The following is a 22,410-nucleotide window of genomic DNA, read 5'->3' on the forward strand; positions in this document are numbered from 1 at the left end:
TAGAATTCCATTGTGAATAAATACTACATCTAGTTGATCCACTCATCAACTGAGGGACTTCTGGGTTGGTTCCATATCTTTGCTATGGTAAATAGTGCTGCAATGAACATCATTGTGATACTGCATTTAGTATGCAGTTGTTTCTGGATGATTGGGTAAATGCCAAGTAGTGGAATTGCTGGGTCATAGGGGAGCTCTATGTTTAGTCTTTTGAGGAACTGCCATACTGCTTTCCATAGTGGTTGAACAAGTTTGCACTCTCACCAACAGTGTAGTAGTGATCCCTCCTGGCCACATCCCCTCCAGCATCTGTTGTTATTAGTTTTCTTGATCCTGGCCATTCTAACTGGAGTGAGGTAGAATCTTAGAGTTGTTTTGATTTGCATTTCTTTTATGACCAGAGATGTTGAGCATTTCTTCATGTGTCTATAGGCCATTTTTGTTTCTTGTTCAGAGAAGACTCTCTTTAAGTCTTTGGCCCATCTTTTAATGGGATGGTTGTTACTTTGGAGATTAGTTTTGGAGTGATTCAATTTTTTGAGCTGTTGATATATTTTAGATATGAGGCCTTTGTCCGTTGTATGGTTAGTGAAAACCTCCCATTCTGTAGGCTTCCTAATTAATTTACTAGCTATGTCCTTTGCCTTACAGAAGCTCTGCAGTTTAATGCAGTCCCACTTATCCAGCCTTTCTCTGACTTGTTGTGTTTCTTGGTCCTTATTAAGAAAGTTTCAACCTGTGCCAAGGAGGCCTAGTGTATCTCCTATTCCTTCTTGTAAAGTTTTCAGTGTGTCAGCTTTTACCTTGAGGTCTTTGATCCACTTGGAGTTAATTCTAGTGCAGGGTGACAAAGAAGGATCCAACTTTAGTTTTCTGCAGGTGCTTAACCAGTTCTGCCAGCACCATTTGTTGAAGAGGCTGTCTTTCTTCCATTCTATTTTTTTGGTTCCCTTATTAAAGATTAGGTGGCCATAGGTCTGTGGTTTAATATCTGGGTCCTCAGTTCTGTTCCATTGGTCTTCAGGCTTGTTCTTGTGCCAGTACCAAGCTTTTTTGATTATTATAGCTCTGTAATAGAGTCTAAAGTTTGGTATTGAAATTCCTCCTGAGCTGTTCTTTCTGCTAAGAAGTGTTTTTGCTATACGGGGTCTTTTATTATTCAATATGAAATTTTGGATTGCTACTTGAGAATATCTTTAAGGGTAGAGAATATAAGGAGAAATCATCCTATCCTTTAGATGATAGGATTTTGAGCAGATTTAGCAATATTTGAAAAGAAATAGGAAATTCTACCATAATTTCAGAGTATTGAGTTACTTGTTATTCTTAAAAAATAAAAACATGTAACATGACAGACAAAGTTGTGAAAGTTTCTTGTTATCTAGCTATTTGGACTTTTAGTGAATGGTTTCTACTACTTGTGATTATCATTTCCCCATACTCCTGGTGATTCGTGTCTGCAGAGTTTCTATTAATGCATAGTTTCTGCACTTGCCTGCTAGGTCATTGCAGAGAGTAGAAAGTGGGAGAATTTTCCAGTATGGTATAGAAAGTTATGATGTCACTGACAGCAATTTGAGAACATAGCCAACAATTCATCATTATTTTTGATGTCCACTTTAGATTCTGTTTGGTTTTAAAAAACACTGCAAATCTATGTTTCATATTCCAGAATGATCTGACAATGACTTTTTCACTTTCTAGATGTCGTCTTACAGCATGGTTATACTACAGACTATTTGTTTCTTGGTAATTTTGTCTATACGGTAAGATCATCATGCAAATACTTTATATCATTTTCCTCATTTCTAATTGAAAAATGGAGTCAAACCTCAATCATTATAAAATCATATTTTATGAATTTTAACTTTCATATCTTTTCCCAAGAACAACCTACTGTAGCAATTGCTATAGCACATAGTTATTTAATTGCTATAGTATATAGTTAATTCCACATTTCTATATCTATTTATAGTAGTATGTGAACTTCATATAAAATATGTTACTGTCTATCCATTGTTAAATTGTGCTACCATTGCTATCAGATAGAAATAAATATTATGCATCTAATTCGAAAGGCAAAAAAAAATATGTTACTGTCTACTTCCATCCCTTTTGTACAAGTAGGGGGTGCTCTGAAACAATCTTGCTTTTAGCTGTGTAACACTACTCTATGGTAAGTTCAAATCAGTTGATAAGTATCTACCAATCAAGTTCTAGTACCAGCTCAAAAAACTTATAATTAATGAAAGAAAAGAGATGATCAGATTAGTAGATAATGACAACTATTTGAAGATGAATTACTCTATATTTTAACATACTGATGAATATTAGAAAATTAAAAAATTTAAAATACCATTTTTATAATGATATTATTAATACGATGGAAAGCAGGAATAAGTATAGTGAATAATGAATACTCTCTGAGAAAAAAAATTCTAAAACTTTATTGGAAACAACATTCCTTGACTAAAAGACTCAATACTGTAACCAAACCAACTCTTCTGAAATTGGTTTACACACAAATGTATACATATTTATGTATATGTGTACTTATATTGATATATGTATATATAGCATGCATTATATAATATATATACACAAATATATCAGTTTGAGTCATATGTTAGGAGGTTTCTAAACATGGGTAAGAAATTCTCCCCAGAACTAAAACTTAACAAGCTGGGCACAGTGGCTTATGCCTGCAATCCTAACTAGTCAGGAGGCTGAAATTTGAGGATTGCACAGTTCAAAGCCATCCCGGGCATTAAAGTCTGTGAGAGGCTTATCTCCAATTAACCACCAGAAAACCAGAAGTGGCACTGTAGCTCAAGGGGTAAGGCGGTAGCCTTGAGCTAAAGAGCTCAGGCCCAGAGTTCAAGCCCCACGACCACCACAAACAACAATAAAAGAACTGAAACTTAACAGAAAGAAATACTTACCTATCAGTGGCATCAGAATTCAGCAAATAGAGATGAAGGTCCAAAAGCATTGGAAGGATGTGGATTCTAATGGAAGTTTTAATTCATTTTTCCGTTCTCTTTCCAATTTCCATCACACAGTATGTAGTTATTACTGTTTGTCTGAAAGCTGGGTTGGAGACGATGTCTTGGAATAATGTGAGTATGCTTCAGGATTTGCCCTTTATATGCTCTTCTGGTTTTTAATGCTGATTTATTCTCAAGCTAAGGCAAATAAACCAGAAGCCTTTCTTCTGGTATCCATATTCTACTTTATTTGGTTTTGCATATTTTTATTGAAATATTTTTATTAACATGATTTTTATATCATATTTCAAATGTCATGTTTAACAAACAAGTATTCAAGAAGGGAATCTCTAAATGCAGTCACTGGTACATAGATTTTTAGAACATAATTAGAATTAAGAAGAAAGTTTGTATGTCATAGATACATATTGATTTATATGGCTTTGCATATTTAAGCAATGATTTAACTTGGATGAAAGCATATTTACATTCTAGCTAACACTTGAAATACTTTAGGTAAGCATGCCATTGCCTGCAAGATCCCATTTTTACTATTATTCAACTATAGGGTTATAATAGAAAAAAAGAAATATATATATATATATATATATATATATACATTGTCTGTACCTTTACAGTGTCAGTGGTACTGATGTTTTAGAAACTTGAAATCCTTGATCTATATATGCTATTTTTTTATAAAAAAACAGGATAATTTACCTAGTTTGAAATTTATTCTTTTCACTTATAGATTTTTCATATTTTCCTATTTAATTTATTGACTTTGTCACATTTCATGATATGAATTATAAAATAATTGCCTCTTCATAAATGCAATTTAACAAATACTATTATGAACATATGCATACTTATATATTTATTTATATAAACATTTCCTTAGGTTGTTATTAAAAGCATTCTTTTATTTTCTACAAACTTACAATTTTTTTGTCAGTTGTAACACCTGTACTCAGTACCTGGTCACTGTCTCTGAGCTCAAGTCTGGTGCTCTACCACTTTGAACCCCAGAGCCACTTCTGGTTTTCTGGTAGTTAACTGGAGAAAAGAGTTGCACAGATTTTCTTGCCCAGCCAGCTTTGAACCATAATCATCTTCAGATCTTAACTAGAATTGCAAGCATGAGCCATTGGTGCCTGGATAAACTTGTAATTTTTATAACTTATTTTAAATAAACTAGATAGATAGGAATGAATTCACTTATAACTTATACTCAAAAAATTTATGAGATGAGTTGGGGATTCAGCTTAGTAGAAAAGTACTTACTTGGCACGTGGAAAACCTTAGATTTGATTCCCAGCCCACCAAAACTATTGAATTTACAAGAAGAAATGAATGTGTATTAGGTTAATACCCCTGGAAAGCTTAAGTCATACCATATACCACATTTTTGTCTTCTCTACTGAAATAAAATTAGGGTTCCAACTTATACAATCTTCCCAACTCGAAACCACCATTTAGTTGTGAAAAAAAATATTGACTGATGTCCCATAAAAATACCATTTATAAATGTGGCATATCACATGAATGTGATGTAAACAAAGAAACGGTAATTCGACATTTTTTTTTAGTGGTTAAATTTTCTCCAATAAGAAAAATTCTTAAGTTAGGCACTGGTGACTCACTCCTATTATTTTAAGTACTTGGGAGACTGAGATCTAAGGATTGCTGTTCAAAGCCATCCTGGGCAGACAAAGCTAAGAGATCTTCAATTAATTGCTAAAAGCAGAAGTGGATATGTGACTCAAGTAGTAGACCGCCAGCCTTGAGTGGAAAAGCCAAGCAAGTGGTAGGCACAATTGAATTTAAACCTAAGAACTAGCACAAACGCACATGTGTACACCACACACACACACACACACACACACACACATACACACACACACACACACACACACACACACACACACACACACAAATAATACAATGGTTAAAAAAAAAAGTGTTGGGGCCTAGTGGTAGAGTGCTTGCCTAGTATGCATGAAGACATGGATTCGATTCCTTGGTACCATATACTTAGAAGTGGTGCCATGGCTTAAGTAGCAGACCACTAGCCTTGAGGAAAAGCCCAAGGACAGTACTCAGGCCCTGAGTTCAAGCTTGGGGACTAGCAAAAACAAACAGACAAACAAACAAAATTGTTTCCTCCTCTTGCTTATATCCTGTTGTGCCTTGTGGGGAATCTGGAGAAGGTATATGAAAGGAAGACTTCTTCATTGGGAAAGAAGATGATGTTGGAGCCAGGCCTGGTGGTACATGCCTATAATCTCAGCTACTCAGGAGGCAGAGACAGGAAGATTCTGGGAGTACAGCCCAGAACCTGTGAAAACCTGTCCCTAAAAAAATGGAAGAAGAGGCCAGGAGCATGGCCTAGTAGAGTGCTTGCCTAGCATGCATGAAGCCCTGGGTTCGAATTCTCAGTACCACATATACACACACACACACACACACACACACACAAAAAGTGGTGCTGTGGCTCAAGTAGTAGAGCTCTAGCCTTGAAAAAGCCCAGGACAGTGCCCAGGCCCTGAGTTCAAGCCCCAGAACTAGCCAAAAAGAAAAGGAATTTTGGGGGCCTGGAGCATGACTTAGTGATAGAGTACTTGCCTAGTATGCATGAAGCCCTGTGTTCGATGCCTTGGTACCACATACACAGAAAAAGCAGGAAATGGTGCTATGACTCAAGTGGCAGAGCACTAGCCTTGAGCAAAAGCTGGCCAGAGACAGTGCCCAGGCCCTTAGTTTAAGCCCCAGGACTGATTTTTAAAAAATGGAAGAAGAGATCAGGTGTCAGTACTTCTAGTTAGTTAAGAGGCTAAGATCTGAGGTTCATGGTTTGAACCCAGCCTAGGCAGAAAAGCCTAGGAGACTCTGAACTACAACTAACTGCCAAAGAGATGGAGGTGGATCTGTGACTTAAGTAGTAAAGGGCACTAGTCTTGAGAAAAAAAAATGCTCAGGGATGGCACCCAGACTCTGAGTTCAAGCCCAGAACTAGTACCAGAGGAGAGGGAATGGAGGGATGGAATAAATAAATGGGAAAGAGCCTGGAGATGTAGCTTAATTGATCAAGTGCTTGCCTAGCTTGATAAAGTACTTGATTCAGTCCCTAGCACAAGAATAAATGATTCTACCTAGATGAAGTTGCCTAGGAGCCACTGTGGAGGTACAGGGCAGGGCCAGAGAGAAAACAAGCACGGTGACCTACCACAGCCCCCTTGTCCCAAAGAGACCTGCCTGAGGACACACTAAATCATAATGCAGTTGGTGTCTGACATCAGCAGTGAGGGAATGATGACTTGAAAATGCATCACAGTTTGAAAGATTCGGTCTGAGCAGATCCTCTTTCACTGATACCACCCTCATGATCACTGGGGGACCCCCCCTCCTCCACCCTGCTGAGACAAGTTCTCTCACTCTAAACAGAGGAATCATTTGACTAATGGGCTAATTATAAAGAGCATGAAAATTGCCCTTGAAGATGATTCATAAGCACATATCAATACTTTGAGACATGGCAGACTGAGTTTCCTCCTGTAATATTTACACAGTAGGGAACAGTAAGTACCTAGCAGGACAAGTGCACTCAAGCCTCAAGGGTTCCTCTGCTGTAGCTAATCATCTTTTATATGTGATAATAAGAAATCTATGCAACATACCCCAAACAGTTCCTCTGCTAATATAAACACAAACCAACAATTAAATTATTAAAAAACAGCATTAGTATTGGCAATTGCAGAATATGAACTTTCAGCCAGGAATCTCTACCAGGCTCACATTCACAGTTAAATTTAAGAGGCACATTTTTTTTTTTTTGCCAGTCCTGGGGCTTGAACTAAAGGCCGAGGTGCTGTCCCTAAGCTGCTTTTGCTCAAGTCTAGCGCTCTACCACTTGTGCTATAGCACCACTTCAGTTTTTTCTGTGATGTTTTGGAGCTAAGAGTTTCATGGATTTTCCTGCCCAAGCTGGCTTTGAACCTCAGTCCTTAGATTTCAACCTCCTGAGCAGTTAAGTTTACCGACTGGGTAGAGTCATAAATTTTTGTTATCTCAGAACTGCTTGTACAGACTAAATATAATTTGGTCAGAGTATTACTTCTCTAGCTGATTTCTATTCAGACTTGGAAATTCTTGTGTTCCAGTGAAGTGAATGGTCATAATTAAATCACCCTCACTTGTGTAGGTATCTTTTGAGAGTTAGCCATCCTCCCTGAAGACCCACTCACTGTGAGCTGCGTGGTGGCTGGGGCACTGATGACTCTTTCATATATTGTAAATAGTAAGCGCTTAGATTCACAGCAAAGTATTCTGGGAAGAGTGCTGGAGAGTCTCAGATAGCAAGTTAGTAGAATGATTGTATTTTCACAGGTGAGCAAATGACCTAGATACATGTATTTTGCTAGTTGATGTAAATTCTTTCAAGGAAGGAGCTGGAGATTACTGTGTTAATGAGATAAGCCAAATGCAGAAAGCCAAACATGGCATGTTCTCACTTATCTGTGGAATATAGACTTAACATGATGATGATCAGAACAATCAACAGTGGGACATGAGTATGAAATGGGAGCTATCTGGAGGGGATCAGTGAGAGGGAGCGAGGAAGGATCTCTAGGATATAGAAACATAAGCCATATAATGAATGATTGTTGTTCTTAAGGTACTATGTTATCTCTCATCTCTTTTGCTGTCCCTTGGTTATCTCATATTGTTACAGTATCTCACTTTGTTACCTGATATATTGGATATATTTGTATTTGGTTATTTGAAATTGGATAGGGAACGGGGGAAAACAAGATGAGGGGTGGGGGTGAGGGGAGAGATATGGGGACCAAGACATGTGAAAGGGTATCAATGTATGGGAATTAATGCACCATCTATCTGGCAAATATCATGTAACCCTTCTATTAATTACAATAAAAAATATATGAAAAAAAGAAGAGGATTCGGGTACATCGTGCATGCATGTGCGTGCGTGTGTGTGTGTGTGTGTGTGTGTGTGTGTGTGTGTGTGTGTAAGTATTGCAGCTCTCATTTGACTTTTTCTCTACTACTGGAACTACACCTTCACTTCTAGTTTTTGCTGGCTAATTGGAGATAAAAGTCTCCTGGATTTGTCGACACAGGTTGGTTTCAAACTATGATCCTTAGATCTCAGCCACCTGAGTTAGTGTTATGAGCCACTGGCTAAAATATAATGTGTAAGAAAAGAATTTCTTTTAAATAGAGAATATTGCAGTGTTTCTGTGGTCCTCTTCTCTCTACAGTTCAGCCATCTGGCAATTTGGGGAAGCATGATCATCTGGCTGGTGTTTTTCAGCATTTACTCTTCCTTGTGGCCTACCATACATATTGCTGCAGACATGAAAGGACAGGTTAGTTCTACCAACCATAAGTGTCTTTATATTCATTATGAAAATTGAGTTTCATCAACAAAATTTGGTGTCACCTACTTTCAAAATTGAGGAAGAAAAGATAAAAATTAATCAAGTGCCAGTGGCTCATGCCTGTAATCCTAGCTACTCAAGAGGCTGAAATCTGAGGATCACAGTTCAAAGCCAACTCAAGAAAGTCCGTGAGACTCTCATCTCCAATGAACCACTAAAAAACTACAAGTGGGTGTGGCTCTTAGAAAAAAAAAAAGCTAAAGGAAAATGAGAGGCCCTGAGATCAAGCTCCACTATTGCATAAAAACAAGGGAAGGGAAGGGGAGGGGAGAAGGGGAGAGGAGGGAAGGGAAGGTCGGTGAATGGCTTTCTTCTCCAACCATGACTAAATAGCTGATATTGAAACAACCTGACAAAAAAAGCAGCAAAAAACAAACATGAGAAAACCATTAGCAATAAATCAATAGACATAACACTTAAAAGTGGACAGGTCTTAAAAGGGAAATTTTTAGCATTATGTATCTATAATCTATAGAGAATATTCTCAGACCAATCATCTTTTCTTCTGTTAGAAAATTCCAAAAACTGGAGAGTGTCTGAAACCTAAACTGAGAAAGGACAAAGGAAATTATACAGAACTGGCACTGAGTGATTTAAATAAAAATATATAATCATCTAGTAATACGCAGCAAAACAGGTTTTTAATTGGGATAATTCTAGCCTTTTAATGATTCATTTATTTTTATTTTTCTCATAAGAATGGAGTTATGGTGAGAAATTATAATGTATTACAGTTTCATTTTTGCTTCATAGCATTATAATTCATAAATGTAATTCTGTGTTTTACCAAGGATATTAATTTGAAATTCACAGAAGTGGTTGTTAAAAATCTGGCAAGTTAAACAACTTACCTGTGACTTACTAAGTACAAAAGAAAACCTAGCTGCTTCACTTTGAGTATTATCTCTACTTAAAAAAAAAAAAAAGAACAAGGCCCAGGAGCATAGCCTGGTGGTAGAGTGCTTACTTAGCATGCATGAAGTCCTGGGTTCGATTCCTTAGTACCACATATGCAGAAAAAAGCTCAAGTGGCAGAGCATTAACTTTGAGCAAAATTGTTCGAGAACAGTGCCCAGGCCCTGAGTTCAAGCCCCAAGACTGGCAAAAAAAAAAAGACAAGAAATTATTGAATCAGTTTTCAATTTTGAAGGAATGCTATGTACTTTGTATTATATTTCACATAATATTTTAAGTATGTTAATTATTAACATCCAGAAAATTATAAATGGAGAAAATACTGATCTACTACATCACAAATATTATGTTTGGAATTTTACACTGAACATTTCCGTTAACTTCCCCATTTTTAAGAATATATTTCAAGCTTGTGTTAATTAGAGTCTTAAATGCATGTATTGGAAAAGCTATAAAAATAACCAAATTGCCAGGTACCCGTGACTCATACCTGTAATCCTAGCTTCTCAAGAAGCTGAGATCTTAGGACTGCAGTTCAAAGCCAGTCCAGGCAGGAAAAGTCTGTGAGACTCATCTCCAGTTAACCACCAGAAAACTGGAAGTGGTGTTCTAGCTCAAAGTAGTATAGTGCTAAGCCTTGAGTGCAAAAGCTGAGGTATAGCACCCTGGCCCCAAATTCAAGCTTTCGGGCTTGACAAAAAATAATCAAGCCTAAGAAAACTAGAAAAAAAGAACAATGAGGATAAAAGTAGAAATTTAGTCCTATGAACTCCAAAAAACAGTTCACCAATAATGAGCTTTTGAAGAAAAGAAAGTAAAGTTTTATTAATTTTATGAAGCAAAATGAGGACCATACAGTATCTCAAGACAAAAAGTACAATCCTACCCAGGGACATTAGTGTCCAACCTAACTGAAATTTGCTGCTGACAAGTTGTTTGTTCTTTTTAAAAAAAAAGTCTATATTCCTTTTCTCCTGACTTAGAGGAACAGACCTAACTTGTGACTGTATTAATGAAAAATGCTTCTATTTCAGAGCCAATCTTAACAGTTAAGTTTTTACTTTGGAAACTGTGAACATGAGCATGCCAGCAGCATACACTGTAATTGTAAGAATATTTAAATAAACTTCACTTTATCTGTATTACAGAAATGTTATAACAAAGATATTAACAAAAATATGTTCCTGCATGATAATAAATGACTTAAAAATAGATATATAATTCTAAACTGGGTGCCAGTAACTCATGCCTGCAATCCTAGCTTCTCAGGAGGCTGAGATTTGAGGATTGTGGTTTGAAGGCAGCCTTAGCAGGAAAGTTTGTAAGACTCTTTTATCTCCCATTAACCAGCAAAAAGCTGGAAGTGGAGATGTGATTCAAGTAATAAAGTACCAGCCTTGAACAAAATGCTCAAGAAGAGCACCCAGGCCTAGAGTTCAAGCCCCAGGGCCTTCTTCTATAGAGAAGATGAGTTTCTCTAGAAAAGCTCCAGAGTGTGGACTTCCAGATACACCTGCTCATTTTTGCCAGATGGTGGCCTGCACGTTTCCTGGTGTCCTTGTGCTAGTGTCCAGATATTGTTTGCTGTCCAGAATGTTCCCTCACCCACATGATCAGTAAAGACAGGCATTAGAATCTCATCTGAATCAAGGTCACTTTTGATATTGATATCAATGGTATCCTCAATGTTCTGCTGTGGATAAGAGCACCGGAAAGGAGAGCAAGATCACAATCACCAATGACAAGGGTCTCCAGTATATGGTAACAAGAGCTTTATATTATGTGATTGGTATTCTTAATGTACTATGTTATTTCTCTTCTCTTTTGTTGCCCTTTGGTTAATCTCATATTGTTGCAGTATCTGACTTTGTTATCTGGCATATTGTATTTGTTTACTTGAAATAGGAAAAGGAAGAGGAGAAAACAGGATGATTGGGAGGGGATGACGGAGGGAAATGAGGACAAAAACTTGAGAGGGGGTGCCAATGTGTGAGAAGCGATGTACCCTCTGGTGAATATAACTGTGACTCCTCTATACATTACAATAAAAAAAGAACTGGTGGATTTAAAAAAAAAGAATCTCATCTAAAGCTATAGAGCATGTAAAATGATTGTAAAGTAGCACAACATTCTTGTGTCCCCACACATGGGGGTGGGGTGGGGTGACGTGGGGAGGGGTGGGGAGGGAACAGGACCAGGAGAAAAGAATAAGGGAAATTATTTTTAATTTGCATAACTGAAAATGAGCTGAAGAGTTCAGGGACAGCGCCCAGCCCCAGAGTTCAAGCCCCAAGACTCACAAAAAATCAAAAAGAAAAGAAAGAAAGAAAAAAATCAACAAAAGATCCGAGTTTATCCTTTGAAAGTTTAAATAAAATTGATAAGCCTTCCACAAGGTGATTAAGAAAAAAGAAAGAAAGAAGTCACTCTCATGAGAATAGGACATCATGGCTGCCAGAGAGCCAAGTGGGGTCTGCAGGCAGGTCTTCCTCTCCGGACTCACTCGTGCATGCGTGTGTGTGCACATTTAATTCAGGCTGCCTTCTGAGTAGCTAGGAGTACACGCGTGAACCACCACACACATCTTCCATTTGTCTTTTATGCACCCATATTGATTGAGTACTTCAAGCTTTCTACAGTTGCCTCCATTTCTTTTCTAGAATCACCAGTGGTGGAGAAAGGAGGAAAACAGATGGTTGCACAGATACTTAATACTGATGAACTAAAGGATTGTTCCTTAATTTTCTTTGTTTCTTTTTTATTTTTTTAATTTAAAATTTTAAAATTTCTATTTCTTTGTAGGCCAGTATGACCCTGATTTGTCCATACTTCTGGCTGGGTCTTTTCATAGTTCCTGTTATATGCTTAATCCCAAATGTCCTTTGGAAATCGTAAGTTGGAAAATGAGGTGGTAATTAAAACATAGGTCTTTGTGATTAACTACCTATTCCAGGTCTATGTACAGCTTTCAAAGTAAACTGAATGCCATTTTGTGAATATCAAATTAGATATTCCAGCTTTCTTTTAGAGAGAAAAAATACTTGGAACCCAAACATGTGGAAGAGTATATGGTTGTCCTACTACAGCGTTGTTCTTTCTTCTTCTTTATTTTTACTGATTTATTTATTTTGTCGATTGTGGGTGGTTGAACTGTGCGCCTGGGTACTTTTCCTAAACTTTTCAACTCAAGGATAGCACTCTACTACTTGAGCCATAGCACCACTTTTGGATTGCTTTTTCTTAAAGCAATCACATGCCTCCACTTTTTAGAAGTGCGACTTACAACACTTTTATTTGTATTATAGGAGCCAAACTCGATGCCAGAGGGTCACAAGTTAAAAAATAAGAAAAAAGGCCAGGCTTGGTGGCTCATGCCTGTAATCCTAGCTACTCAGGAGGCTGATATCTGAGGAGTACGGTTCAAAGCCAGCCTAAGCACTAAAGAACACGAGACTCCAATTAACCACTAGAAAACGGGAAGTAGGGCAGTAGCCTTGAGCTGAAGAGCTCAAGGACAGCGCCCAGCAGAGATCAAGCCCCATGACCAACCAAAAATAAAACAAAAACAGAGAAAGAGGGGGGGGAAGGAAAGAAGGAAGGAAGGATGGATGGAAGGAAGGAAGGAAGGAAGGAAGGAAGGAAGGAAGGAAGGAAGGAAGGAAGGAAGGAAGGAAGCTGGGCACCAGAGGCTCACACCTATATATAGCTACTTGCAAGTTTAGAGATGGAAGATCTCTTGGCTAAAGCCAAGGCAGAAAAAAATTGGCAAGACTTCATTTCAACCAAAAAAAGTTGGGCTGGAAGCATGGTTCAAATAGTAGAGTACCACCTGTAAGCAAGCCGACTGATCAAATGCAAGTTCCTAAGTTCAGGCCCCAGTACTGGGGGAAAAAAAAAAGGAAGGAAGGGAGAAGGGAGGGAGGGAGGGAGAATGGGAGGAAAGGAAGACAGATAAATACAGTAACAGAAGGGAGATACTCAATAGAAAAGTATCCTTCACTCTTTCAAAAAATTTGGAGTTAGGGCCGGGAGTTTGGCCTAGTGGGTAAAGTGCTTGCCTAGCATGCATGAAGACCCGGGTTCGATTCCTTGGCACCACATACATAGAAAAAAGCCGGAAGTGGTGCTGAGGCTCAAGTGGTAGAGCTCTAGCCTTGAGAAAGTCCAAGGACAGTGCTCAGGCCCTGAGCTCAAGCCCAGGACTGGCAAAAAAAAAAAAAAAAATTGGAGTTAGAATTGACTATAGTTTTCCCTAAATACTTAAATATTAGATCAGAGAATCTCAAGCTTTTTAACCAAATGCAAGAAAAACAATAAACCAATTTTGTATATGCCAGCACTGGGACTTGAACTCAGAGCCTTGAGCTCTAAGTGTGGTGGCTCAAAGCTGGTTTCTACCCTTTGAGCCACACATCCACTTCTGGCGTTTTGCTGGTTAATTGTAGATAAAAGTCTCAGAGATTTACCTGCCAAGACTGGCTTCAAACTGTGATCCTTAGATCTTGAAGTAAGATCCTCAGATTTAAACTAAGGTATTATGAACCCTTGAAATCTTTATTATTCAGGTTAAAGTGTTAAGAAGCAATTCATTTAAAGTATGGATTATTACATGTGTTCCTATATCATCAACATCAGAGCTCTACCAGGGTGGAGAGCATCAGGTCCAGGGGTCATATCAGGCCGTTGAAATGATTTAGAACATGACAAGACATTCAAGCTTCTCCTATGCTTCCTGCCAGCTTCCTGAGGCTGTCTGCTTGTACTGATCATTATGTATGGCTTGCAGATAAATATCAAGTGGATCTTGGAAGAAAAAAGCCTTCTCACCCTGGCAAGCATGGTTAATTTGAAACTAATTGATAAACAGAAAAAGCTTTATACTAGAAGGAGCAATATCAGTTTTGCTTTTCCTTATTGAATTTTTTTTTTGCCAGTCCTGGGGCTTGAACTCAGGGCCCGAGCACTGTCCTTGGACTTTCTCAAGGCTAGAGCTCTACCACTTGAGCCTCAGCACCACTTCCGGCTTTTTTCTATGTATGTGGTACCGAGGAATCGAACCTGGGTCTTCATGCATGCTAGGCAAGCACTTTAACCACTAGGCCAAACTCCCGGCCCTCCTTATTGAATTTTTTCTCCCTGCTCTGGGGCTTGACTCTGGGTCTGGGCACTGTCCCCCAGCTCCTTTTGCTCACGGCTAGTGTTCTGTCACTTGTGCCACAGCACCACTTCTGGTTTTCTGGTAGTTAATTAGAACTAATAGTCACAGGGACTGTCCCGTTCCTACTGGCTTAGAGCTGCAATCCTCAGTCTTCTGGATAGCGAGGGTTATAGGTGTGATCTGGTCCTTATCTAATTTTTTTTCTTTGTCGGTCATGGTACTTGAACTCTGAGCCTGGGCAATATCCTTGAGTTCTTCAGCTCAAGTCTACCGCCACTTCTGGTTTTCTGGGGGTTGATTGGAGATAAGCGTCTCATGGACTTTAGTGCCCAGGCTGGCTTTGAACTGTGATCCTCAGATCTCAGCCTCCTGAGTAGCTAGGATTACAGGCGTGAGCTACTGGCACCTGGCTTCTTATCTAATTCTTAAATCTTTCCCATTACTTTGGCCCAAAATATATTCGATTTATTTTCCTCTTCATTTCTTCTCAATGTCTCCTAGTCTCGCAATCCTCCCTCTCCCTCTCTGCATGTGTATAAAAGGGTTACAGAGACAAAGAAACAGACATAGGGAGATCAGGAGGAAAAGAAAGAAGAAGAAGGAGAAGTTGTTTGACAAATTAAGTCTTTGTTTTGGTCTTAATTTGTCAACCAAAGGTAGCAGTAGATAATGGAATGAAAGTATTAATGCAGTTATACTATATTATCCTGAGCGTAGACTTGAGGTTCTGTGCAGAGAGGGGAAGATGCATAGTTATTACACTCAGCAGTAGCTTCTCCAAAGGCTCCCCTTTCTGCATGGTACAATGAACAAGGGCCAGGCTGCAAGTATCAGAGAGAGAGAGATTGAAAATTAGGAACCTAGGAGAGTGTGTTGAAGAGGGACAGCTCTTCAATTTGCTCTACACCGCAAATAAGTTTGTTGACTAAAGGAACCGGTTATGGGTTCCAATCCCATAATCTCTATTGGAATGTAAATATAAATTCCCAGGGGTTTGTGAAATAATGAACCTTCTACCTGGTGAATATACTGTGACCCTTCTATTAATTACAATAAAAATATATGAAAAGAAATTCCCAGGGGTAATGTTCCCTAGTTTCAGCTCTCATCTCTTCTTGAAATGTAACCATTTGTGTCCCCAAATCAGCTAAGTATGGTGGTATGTGTCTGTGATCCCAGCTACACAGAGGCCTTAGGTAAGAGGACTGAGACCCTATGTCATATCCAATTAAAAACATAAGACCCTATCTGAGAAATGACTGAAATAAGAAAGGATGGGGTTACATCTCCTAGCCTAGCAAAGGTGGTCAACCCTTGAGTTCAAATCTCACTAACATAAACTTATAAAGCTTATATATATGTATATAAATAAGCATATACATATATATATGTTACATTGTTTTTGTATTCCCACATGTTATAGGATTAAAAATACCCACAACAAAAGTCTTCTAGAAGAAATTCGGGAGCTAGAAAGCAGAAAAATTCCAGGAACTGATGTATCTCAGGTGTTTAGAAAGAGGTGAGGCTTTTTTTCTTCATCCTGGTTTGGATTCAGAACACATTCTCATTGTTCTTTCTTCCACCTTGTGCTTGCTGGAACTTCCAGGCTCTCTCCAGTTCAGTCAGCACTTGTCAAACAGGCCCAGTGACCTTCATACACCCTTCAGTGCAGTCCCTCCTCCCCTGTGCAGGAATGCACCTAACATAGCAATATACACATTACATGAATGGGCAAAATTAATCAATTGTGATAGAAAGTGCAGATTTCAACTACAAAGTTGGAAGAGAGATTTCAAGTATAAAATAAATCCTTCAATATCTTGATTTGGGAGATGGGAAGTCAGTAGTTATGTTTATCAGGATTTCTGGCACTGAACTTTGTGTGTGTGTGTGTGTGTGTGCACGCGCACTAGTATGTGGGCTTGAACTTTGATCCTTGTGCTCTCGATTGGCTTTTTTTTTTCATTTTTCACACATTTATTTTTTGCACTCTCCGATTTTTATTTTTTTTGTCAGTCATGGGGCCTGAACTCTGGGCCTGGGCATTGTCCCTAAACTCTTCAACTAACAGCCAGCACCCTACCCCTTGAGCCACAGCACCACTTCCGGTTTTCTGGTGGTTAATTGAAGATAAGAATCTCACAGATTTTAGTACCTGGGCTGGCTTTGAACTGTGATCCTCAGATCTCAGCCTCCTTAGTAGCTAGGATCACAGGTGTGAGCTACCGTGCTCAGCTCTTGCATTCTCCTATTTAAGCCACAGCTTCAATTCTGGATTTTTGAGTCTCATGGACTTTTCTGTCTGGACTTGCTTTGAACTTTGATTCTCAGATCTCAGCCTCTTGAGTAGCTAGGATTATAGATGAACCAGCAGTCAGTAGCACTGAGCTTCTAAGATCCATGTTTTTTTTTTTAATATTTATTGTTATTGTGAAGGTGATGTACAGAGGGGTTAGGGTTACGTAAGTCAGGTAAAGAGTACATTTTTTTTTGAACAATGTCACCTCTTCCCTTGGTCTTTTCCAGTTTTTCCCTTCTGTCTCCACCCACATGTTATATAGTTCATTTTCAACATTGTGTCTAGTGAGGATTACTGCTGCATTTGTTAACCCTTTGTCATATTATTTCTGTGCCTCTACTTATATTCCCAAAGACAGATTAAAAAAAAGACAAAAGGAAATGAAAACATAAACAGGAACAAAGAAGAAACAAAAGAAAAAAATCACATTTTATTTCCCGGAGTTGATCCATGCATTTTTATAATACACCAAATTTACTTCCATGTAAGAATCCAAAACCAAAGTAGAAGCACAATATAGACACACAAAAAGAAGGCTCACATATCAAAACAATCTATTAAACAGATTAAGTGTTTGAATGTTGAATGCTTGGGTAGTTTCTAGAAACCAAAAAGAAAAAGGCCATCAAACAACACAATAGTAGGCAAACTGTAGACAAGCAGTCTACAAAGAAAATACATTTGGTCCTCAAATTTAAATTATTCCTAACTTCTGTCAAAATAGGAAGTGAAAATGATAAACACATGAAAAGTAAGCAGTTTTCATCTATCAGAGTTGGCAGCCCTTGTTGGGTTGAAGGCACGGGGAAAGAGATTTCAGACACCAGACATGATGGTAAACTCAGAAAGACACAGGAGGATTGTAAATGCCAGTCTGGGAAAAAACTAGCAGAGTGCCCATCTGCGAAACCAACTAGGAGCAAAAGGACTGGGCTATGTGGCTCAAATGGTAGAGCACTAACCAAGCAACACAAGGCCCTGAGTTAAATTTCTAATACCTCCCACTATATATATTACATATGTAATATCCTAGATTTTATATTCTTCTCTAATATTACATGGCTGTTGTTTTTAATCCTGGTTTGAATAAAGAATACATTCTCAGGCCAGGCGCCAGTGGCTCATGCCTGTAATCCTAGCTACTCAGGAGGCTAAGATTTGAGGATCAAGGTTCAAAGCCAGCCTGGGCACAAAAGGACCTGAGACTCTTACCTCCAATTAACTTCTAGAAAATGGAAAGTGGGGCTTGGCATAAGGGTAGGGTGGTAGCCTTGAGCTGAAGAGCTCAGGGACAGTGCCCAGACCAAGTTCAAGCCCCATGACCATACCCCCCCACCCCCCAAAAAAGAATACATTCTCAACTGGGCTCACACCTGTAATCCTAGCTCGTTAGGAGGCTGAGATTTGAAGATTGTACTTTAAAAAACAGCCACGGAAGGAAAGTCATTGAGACTCTTATTTCAATTAACCACCCAAAAGCTGGAAGTAGAGGTGTGAGTCAAGCAGTAGAGCCCTAACCTTGAGCAAAAGAAGTTCAGGGACAGTGCCCAAGCCCTGAATTCAGGCCCCAGGATCAACGCACACACACACACACACACACACACACACACACACACACACCTCATCCTTGCTGTTCTTTTTCCCATCTTTGCTTCCAGGCCCTTCCTGTGGCCTGATGACACCTACCTAAGTATGAAAACCTAACAGGCCAGATTATATGAGTATATTTCTAAATCACATTTTTCAGTTTATAGGAGAAAAGAGAAAAAATGACAAACTTTCCTAATTGCACCCCTTGGTGGGGCAAGGTCGTGACCTAGTCCTGGTGTTTGGCATTTAGAAAGTCCTGCAGTCAATTTTCTGCTGTGGTCTCACAAGCATTGGGGACTCCAGAAGGAAGTACTCCAGATGTCTGCACAGGCCTTCCTGATACTTTTCCATTCAAAAAAGAAGTTGGGACAGAGCTTTTAAAGATACTACAAAATCTTTAAGCTGTTCTGGGAAGCTGCAGTAGGGTTAGCAAGGCACTTATAGTTCTGTCCAACTATTTGGAAAGAGAGAGTCGTATTGAACATAGTCTCACACCTGGAATCCTAAGTACTCAGGAGGCTGAGATCTAAGGTTCAAAGACAAACAGGGCAGAAAAGCGTGTGAGACTCTTATTTCTGACTAAACAGTGAAAAGCTAGAAACGGAGGAATGAGAAAAAGCTAAGGGACAGCACCCAGACCCGAAGTTGAAGTCCCAGTACTCTCATAAAAGCCAAACCAAATCAAACACAAAACAATGAAATGCTCGAAATAAAACTATTTTTTAAAGGAATACTTTGCTGAGATTGGAGATCATTTTCAATATACAAGCAGCCAGTTCCCAACGTGAGGGAAAGTTTGTCTCATATACATCTCCAGTCAGTCTCTTTGAGATCCTTTTGGATGAACTAATGCCAGGCTTTATTTGATTGACTTTCAGGGCAACCCTAGGAAGCTTCCAGTTCCCCTCCCGCCATCCTTGTGAAGTCGTTCTCCGGAACAACTCTGTGGATCTAAATGCCCCACGTAAGTAACACACTGTTCAGTAGGTTTTCACACTGAAACTCAAGCTGCTTGCAGGAATGACCGTTGGTTCATTCCACTTGGGGGCATTAAGCTACATGAAATAATCATGTGGTTCCATTTATCCGAGGTATTTCAAGCAGTGCCAGTCATCCAGGCAGATCGTGGTGGGTAGTGGTGTGGTACCTGTGTTTCATGTGTAGAAACAGTTTTGCAAGAATAAAGGAATTCTGGACATGAAAGTGAATGTACCTAAGGCCACCAAGCCATGCATTCCAAAATGATTACGGTGGCAAGCTAATCACAATTATGAAAGATAAATGGAAACAATTATAACTATTTGTCATAACGATTATAACTGTTTGTATTTGTGTGCATATACTAGGGATGGAGCTCTGTCCCTTAGCTTTTTCACTCAAGATTGATGCTGTGCCACTTGAGCCACCACTCCACTTTCCAGTTTATTTATGTATTTATGCATTTATTTTGATAATTAATTGTAGATAAGAGTCTCGTGGACTTTCCTTTTCAAACCTCACTTCTCAGATCTCAACCTCCTGTGTAACTAGGATGAGAAGTGTGAGCCATAGCAAGGGACTATGAGGGCCATTCAGTAATATTTCCTTTAGGGAAAGAAAAGTCATTTAGATTTGAGGAAGTAGTTTGATCTAAAGGAAGTAAAATTTGAAAAAAAGTCATACCTAGTTTCTCCTTTCTAAATCACAAAATCCATAATATAAATCTTGATGTCTTGATAAAATTCTCAGATAGATTCCTATTTTAAAGGTAAAAGTGGCATTAGCTCTAAATTATTTTTACCCAAGAAATCTTGCGTACATTTTTGGTACAAAGTTTATATAGCCCAGTTAGATCTAAAGTGTGTGTGTGTGTGTGTGTGTGTGTGTGTGTGTGTGTGTTGGTGCAGGGGCTAGAACTCAGGACTCGGAACTCTCAATTGGCTTTTTTGTTCAAGGCTGACACTCTGCCACTTAACTTACACTCCCCCTTCTGGCATATTTTTTTTCCTGGACAAATGGAGATAAGAGGTTCATGGATGTTAAATTTCTTAGTACATATTTTTTTTCTGTGCTTCCAGTATTCATAGTTCTTTGGGTGAGTGTTTCTCTCTGGGACACACACACACACGCACACACACACCACATACACTTCTTTAGCCTATTCCATGTCTACCACTTCACTTTTTGCCCTCCTCCTAGGGACAGGACAAGGGAAAGGATGAACCCTTGTACTAGAACCTGGTTGATGAGAAACAGAAGCCAGTGACTGCTGGCTCAAAAGCCTACAGCCTAGAATAGAGCTTGAACAAAACTTTTAAAGACAAACCACATGTTTGGGGTGCAGATCCAAATCCAACAGAAACAGACCATATAGGGCCATGCTCAGGTACCAGCAGACAGCTCCCTCTAGGGAAATAGTTCAGGGGTCAGCTTAAGACTTTCCGTCTAGTGAGGGATATGCCTAAAATGTTCCGTATAGGGAGATATGCTCAGGTGGGAGCAAAGCAAACTATTCAGGGAGGTAATCAAGGCAGAATCAAAGTGTTCTCTGCAGCAAAGTCCTCCTGAGGCTAAACAACATGACACTTGCACTTTCAGTGAATGGCCTCTCTCACCTCTAGGCTTTTCAGAGCTGGGTGGAAAGCCCCCTCCACCCAGCCAGGCACCAGAATGACTGTGAGAACAAGGCGATGTTTCTTCAACCCAGTCTCCTTATTTCAGAACCAGACAAGAAAAAAGAATAAAGCGGAGCAAACATGTTAACAATATGCTAACATTTCAATGGGAATAAGATAGCACAAAGGTTCAAAGCCAGCTTGGGAAGGAAAGTCCACTGACTCTTATCTCCAGTTAACTAACCAGAAAGCCAGAAGAAGAGCTGTGGCTCAAGTGGTAGAGCACTAACCTTGAGCACAAAAGCTCAGGGACAGCACCCAGGCTCTGAGTTCAAGCCCCAGGATCAACACACACACAAACACACACATACACACATACACACACAGTAAAACCCCAAATCAAAGCAAACTTCCCCTGCTACTGTAACATCCAGTGTCCCCCTACACCTGCAGATTAACCTGTGCACCCAGAAATGGCTACTGTTGAGAGAGTTCCAGGTTTATACTTTACCCTGCCTGCCTCCTGTCTCCTCCTTTCCTGCCCAAGGCTGGCCTCCATCCAGTTCCCTAGCCCCTGGAGTCTCGATTTGTGCTCTGCTCCCTAGCTTTAGCGCCCTCACGTGGTCTCTTGTCCTTGCTCTCCAGATGGGTATGCGTTTTCTCAGACAGAACGATCTGTGGTGACTCAGGAAGAGCTGGTTCGTTGCTATGACACCTCTGCAATGGAATCTAAGACATTTCGGAAGCCTTCATCCTTGGCTGAGGGAGAAGATCGTCGGGTCTCGGCTGCTCACGTTCTGCGCTGAGTGTGGAGTGAGCAGGCCTCATTTGACAAGACTGGGCCAGCTGCTTCATGATTGGTATGACTGGGATACAGGAATAAAATAACAAGAGGACCCTATTTCGCTTTTATTATTCTTTCTTTCTTTCTTTGGTCTGTGACATACTTTATTTCAAACGTATGTCAGTGTTTGAACTTTGTTATAAGTTGTTTTAGGGGGAGAAAAACAAAAAGATGGGGCTGGGAGTGTGGCCTAGTGGTGGAGTGCTTGTCTAGCTTGGGTTCGATTCCTTGGTATCATATACACAGAAAAAGCCAGAAGTGGTGTTGTGGTTCAGGTGATAGAGTGCTAGCCTTGAAAAGCATTCAAGGACAGTGCCCAGGCCCTGAGTTCTAGCCCAGGATTGAAAAGAAAAAGATGGCACGTGGCCTAATGAAGTTTGTCCCTTGTAAGGAGTGGGCCACTACTAAGGAGCTGTCAGGACTCCCAGACGGAGGGGATGAAGCAATACATAAAGTGGTTTTCTAAGTAGGATGTCAATGACACCGAAGCCAGGCAGGGAGGACGTAACACTGGCTCACCTGCCCCTGCCTTCTTGTACCCCTCGATGTAAGTGCAGG

The 22,410-nt window shown here is 39.5% G+C and overlaps 1 protein-coding gene across 5 annotated transcripts in view; it reads left to right on the plus strand.

Annotated features, from left to right (window-relative positions):
• LOC150057235 (phospholipid-transporting ATPase IB-like) overlaps window positions 1–21,909 on the plus strand; it is a 106,520-nt gene extending 84,611 nt beyond the window's left edge. For 3 of the 5 annotated variants that reach the window (XM_090342375.1, XM_090342376.1, XM_090342379.1), the window contains 7 exons: window positions 1,705–1,766; window positions 3,063–3,119; window positions 8,270–8,377; window positions 12,167–12,255; window positions 15,946–16,044; window positions 19,293–19,378; window positions 21,654–21,909. In XM_090342375.1, the coding sequence (XP_090198501.1) occupies window positions 1,705–1,766; window positions 3,063–3,119; window positions 8,270–8,377; window positions 12,167–12,255; window positions 15,946–16,044; window positions 19,293–19,378; window positions 21,654–21,814 (662 nt within the window). In that variant the 3' untranslated portion in view covers window positions 21,815–21,909. The remainder of the gene's footprint in view (window positions 1–1,704; window positions 1,767–3,062; window positions 3,120–8,269; window positions 8,378–12,166; window positions 12,256–15,945; window positions 16,045–19,292; window positions 19,379–21,653) is intronic. The other 2 variants (XM_090342377.1, XM_090342378.1) reach the window with 2 other exon arrangements.
• Window positions 21,910–22,410: the final 501 nt, after the last annotated feature.

This window comes from Megascapheus bottae, chromosome 11, assembly GCF_031878675.1.
Source record: "Megascapheus bottae isolate mThoBot1 chromosome 11, mThoBot2.hap1, whole genome shotgun sequence".
NCBI classification, from domain to species: Eukaryota; Metazoa; Chordata; class Mammalia; order Rodentia; family Geomyidae; genus Megascapheus; species Megascapheus bottae.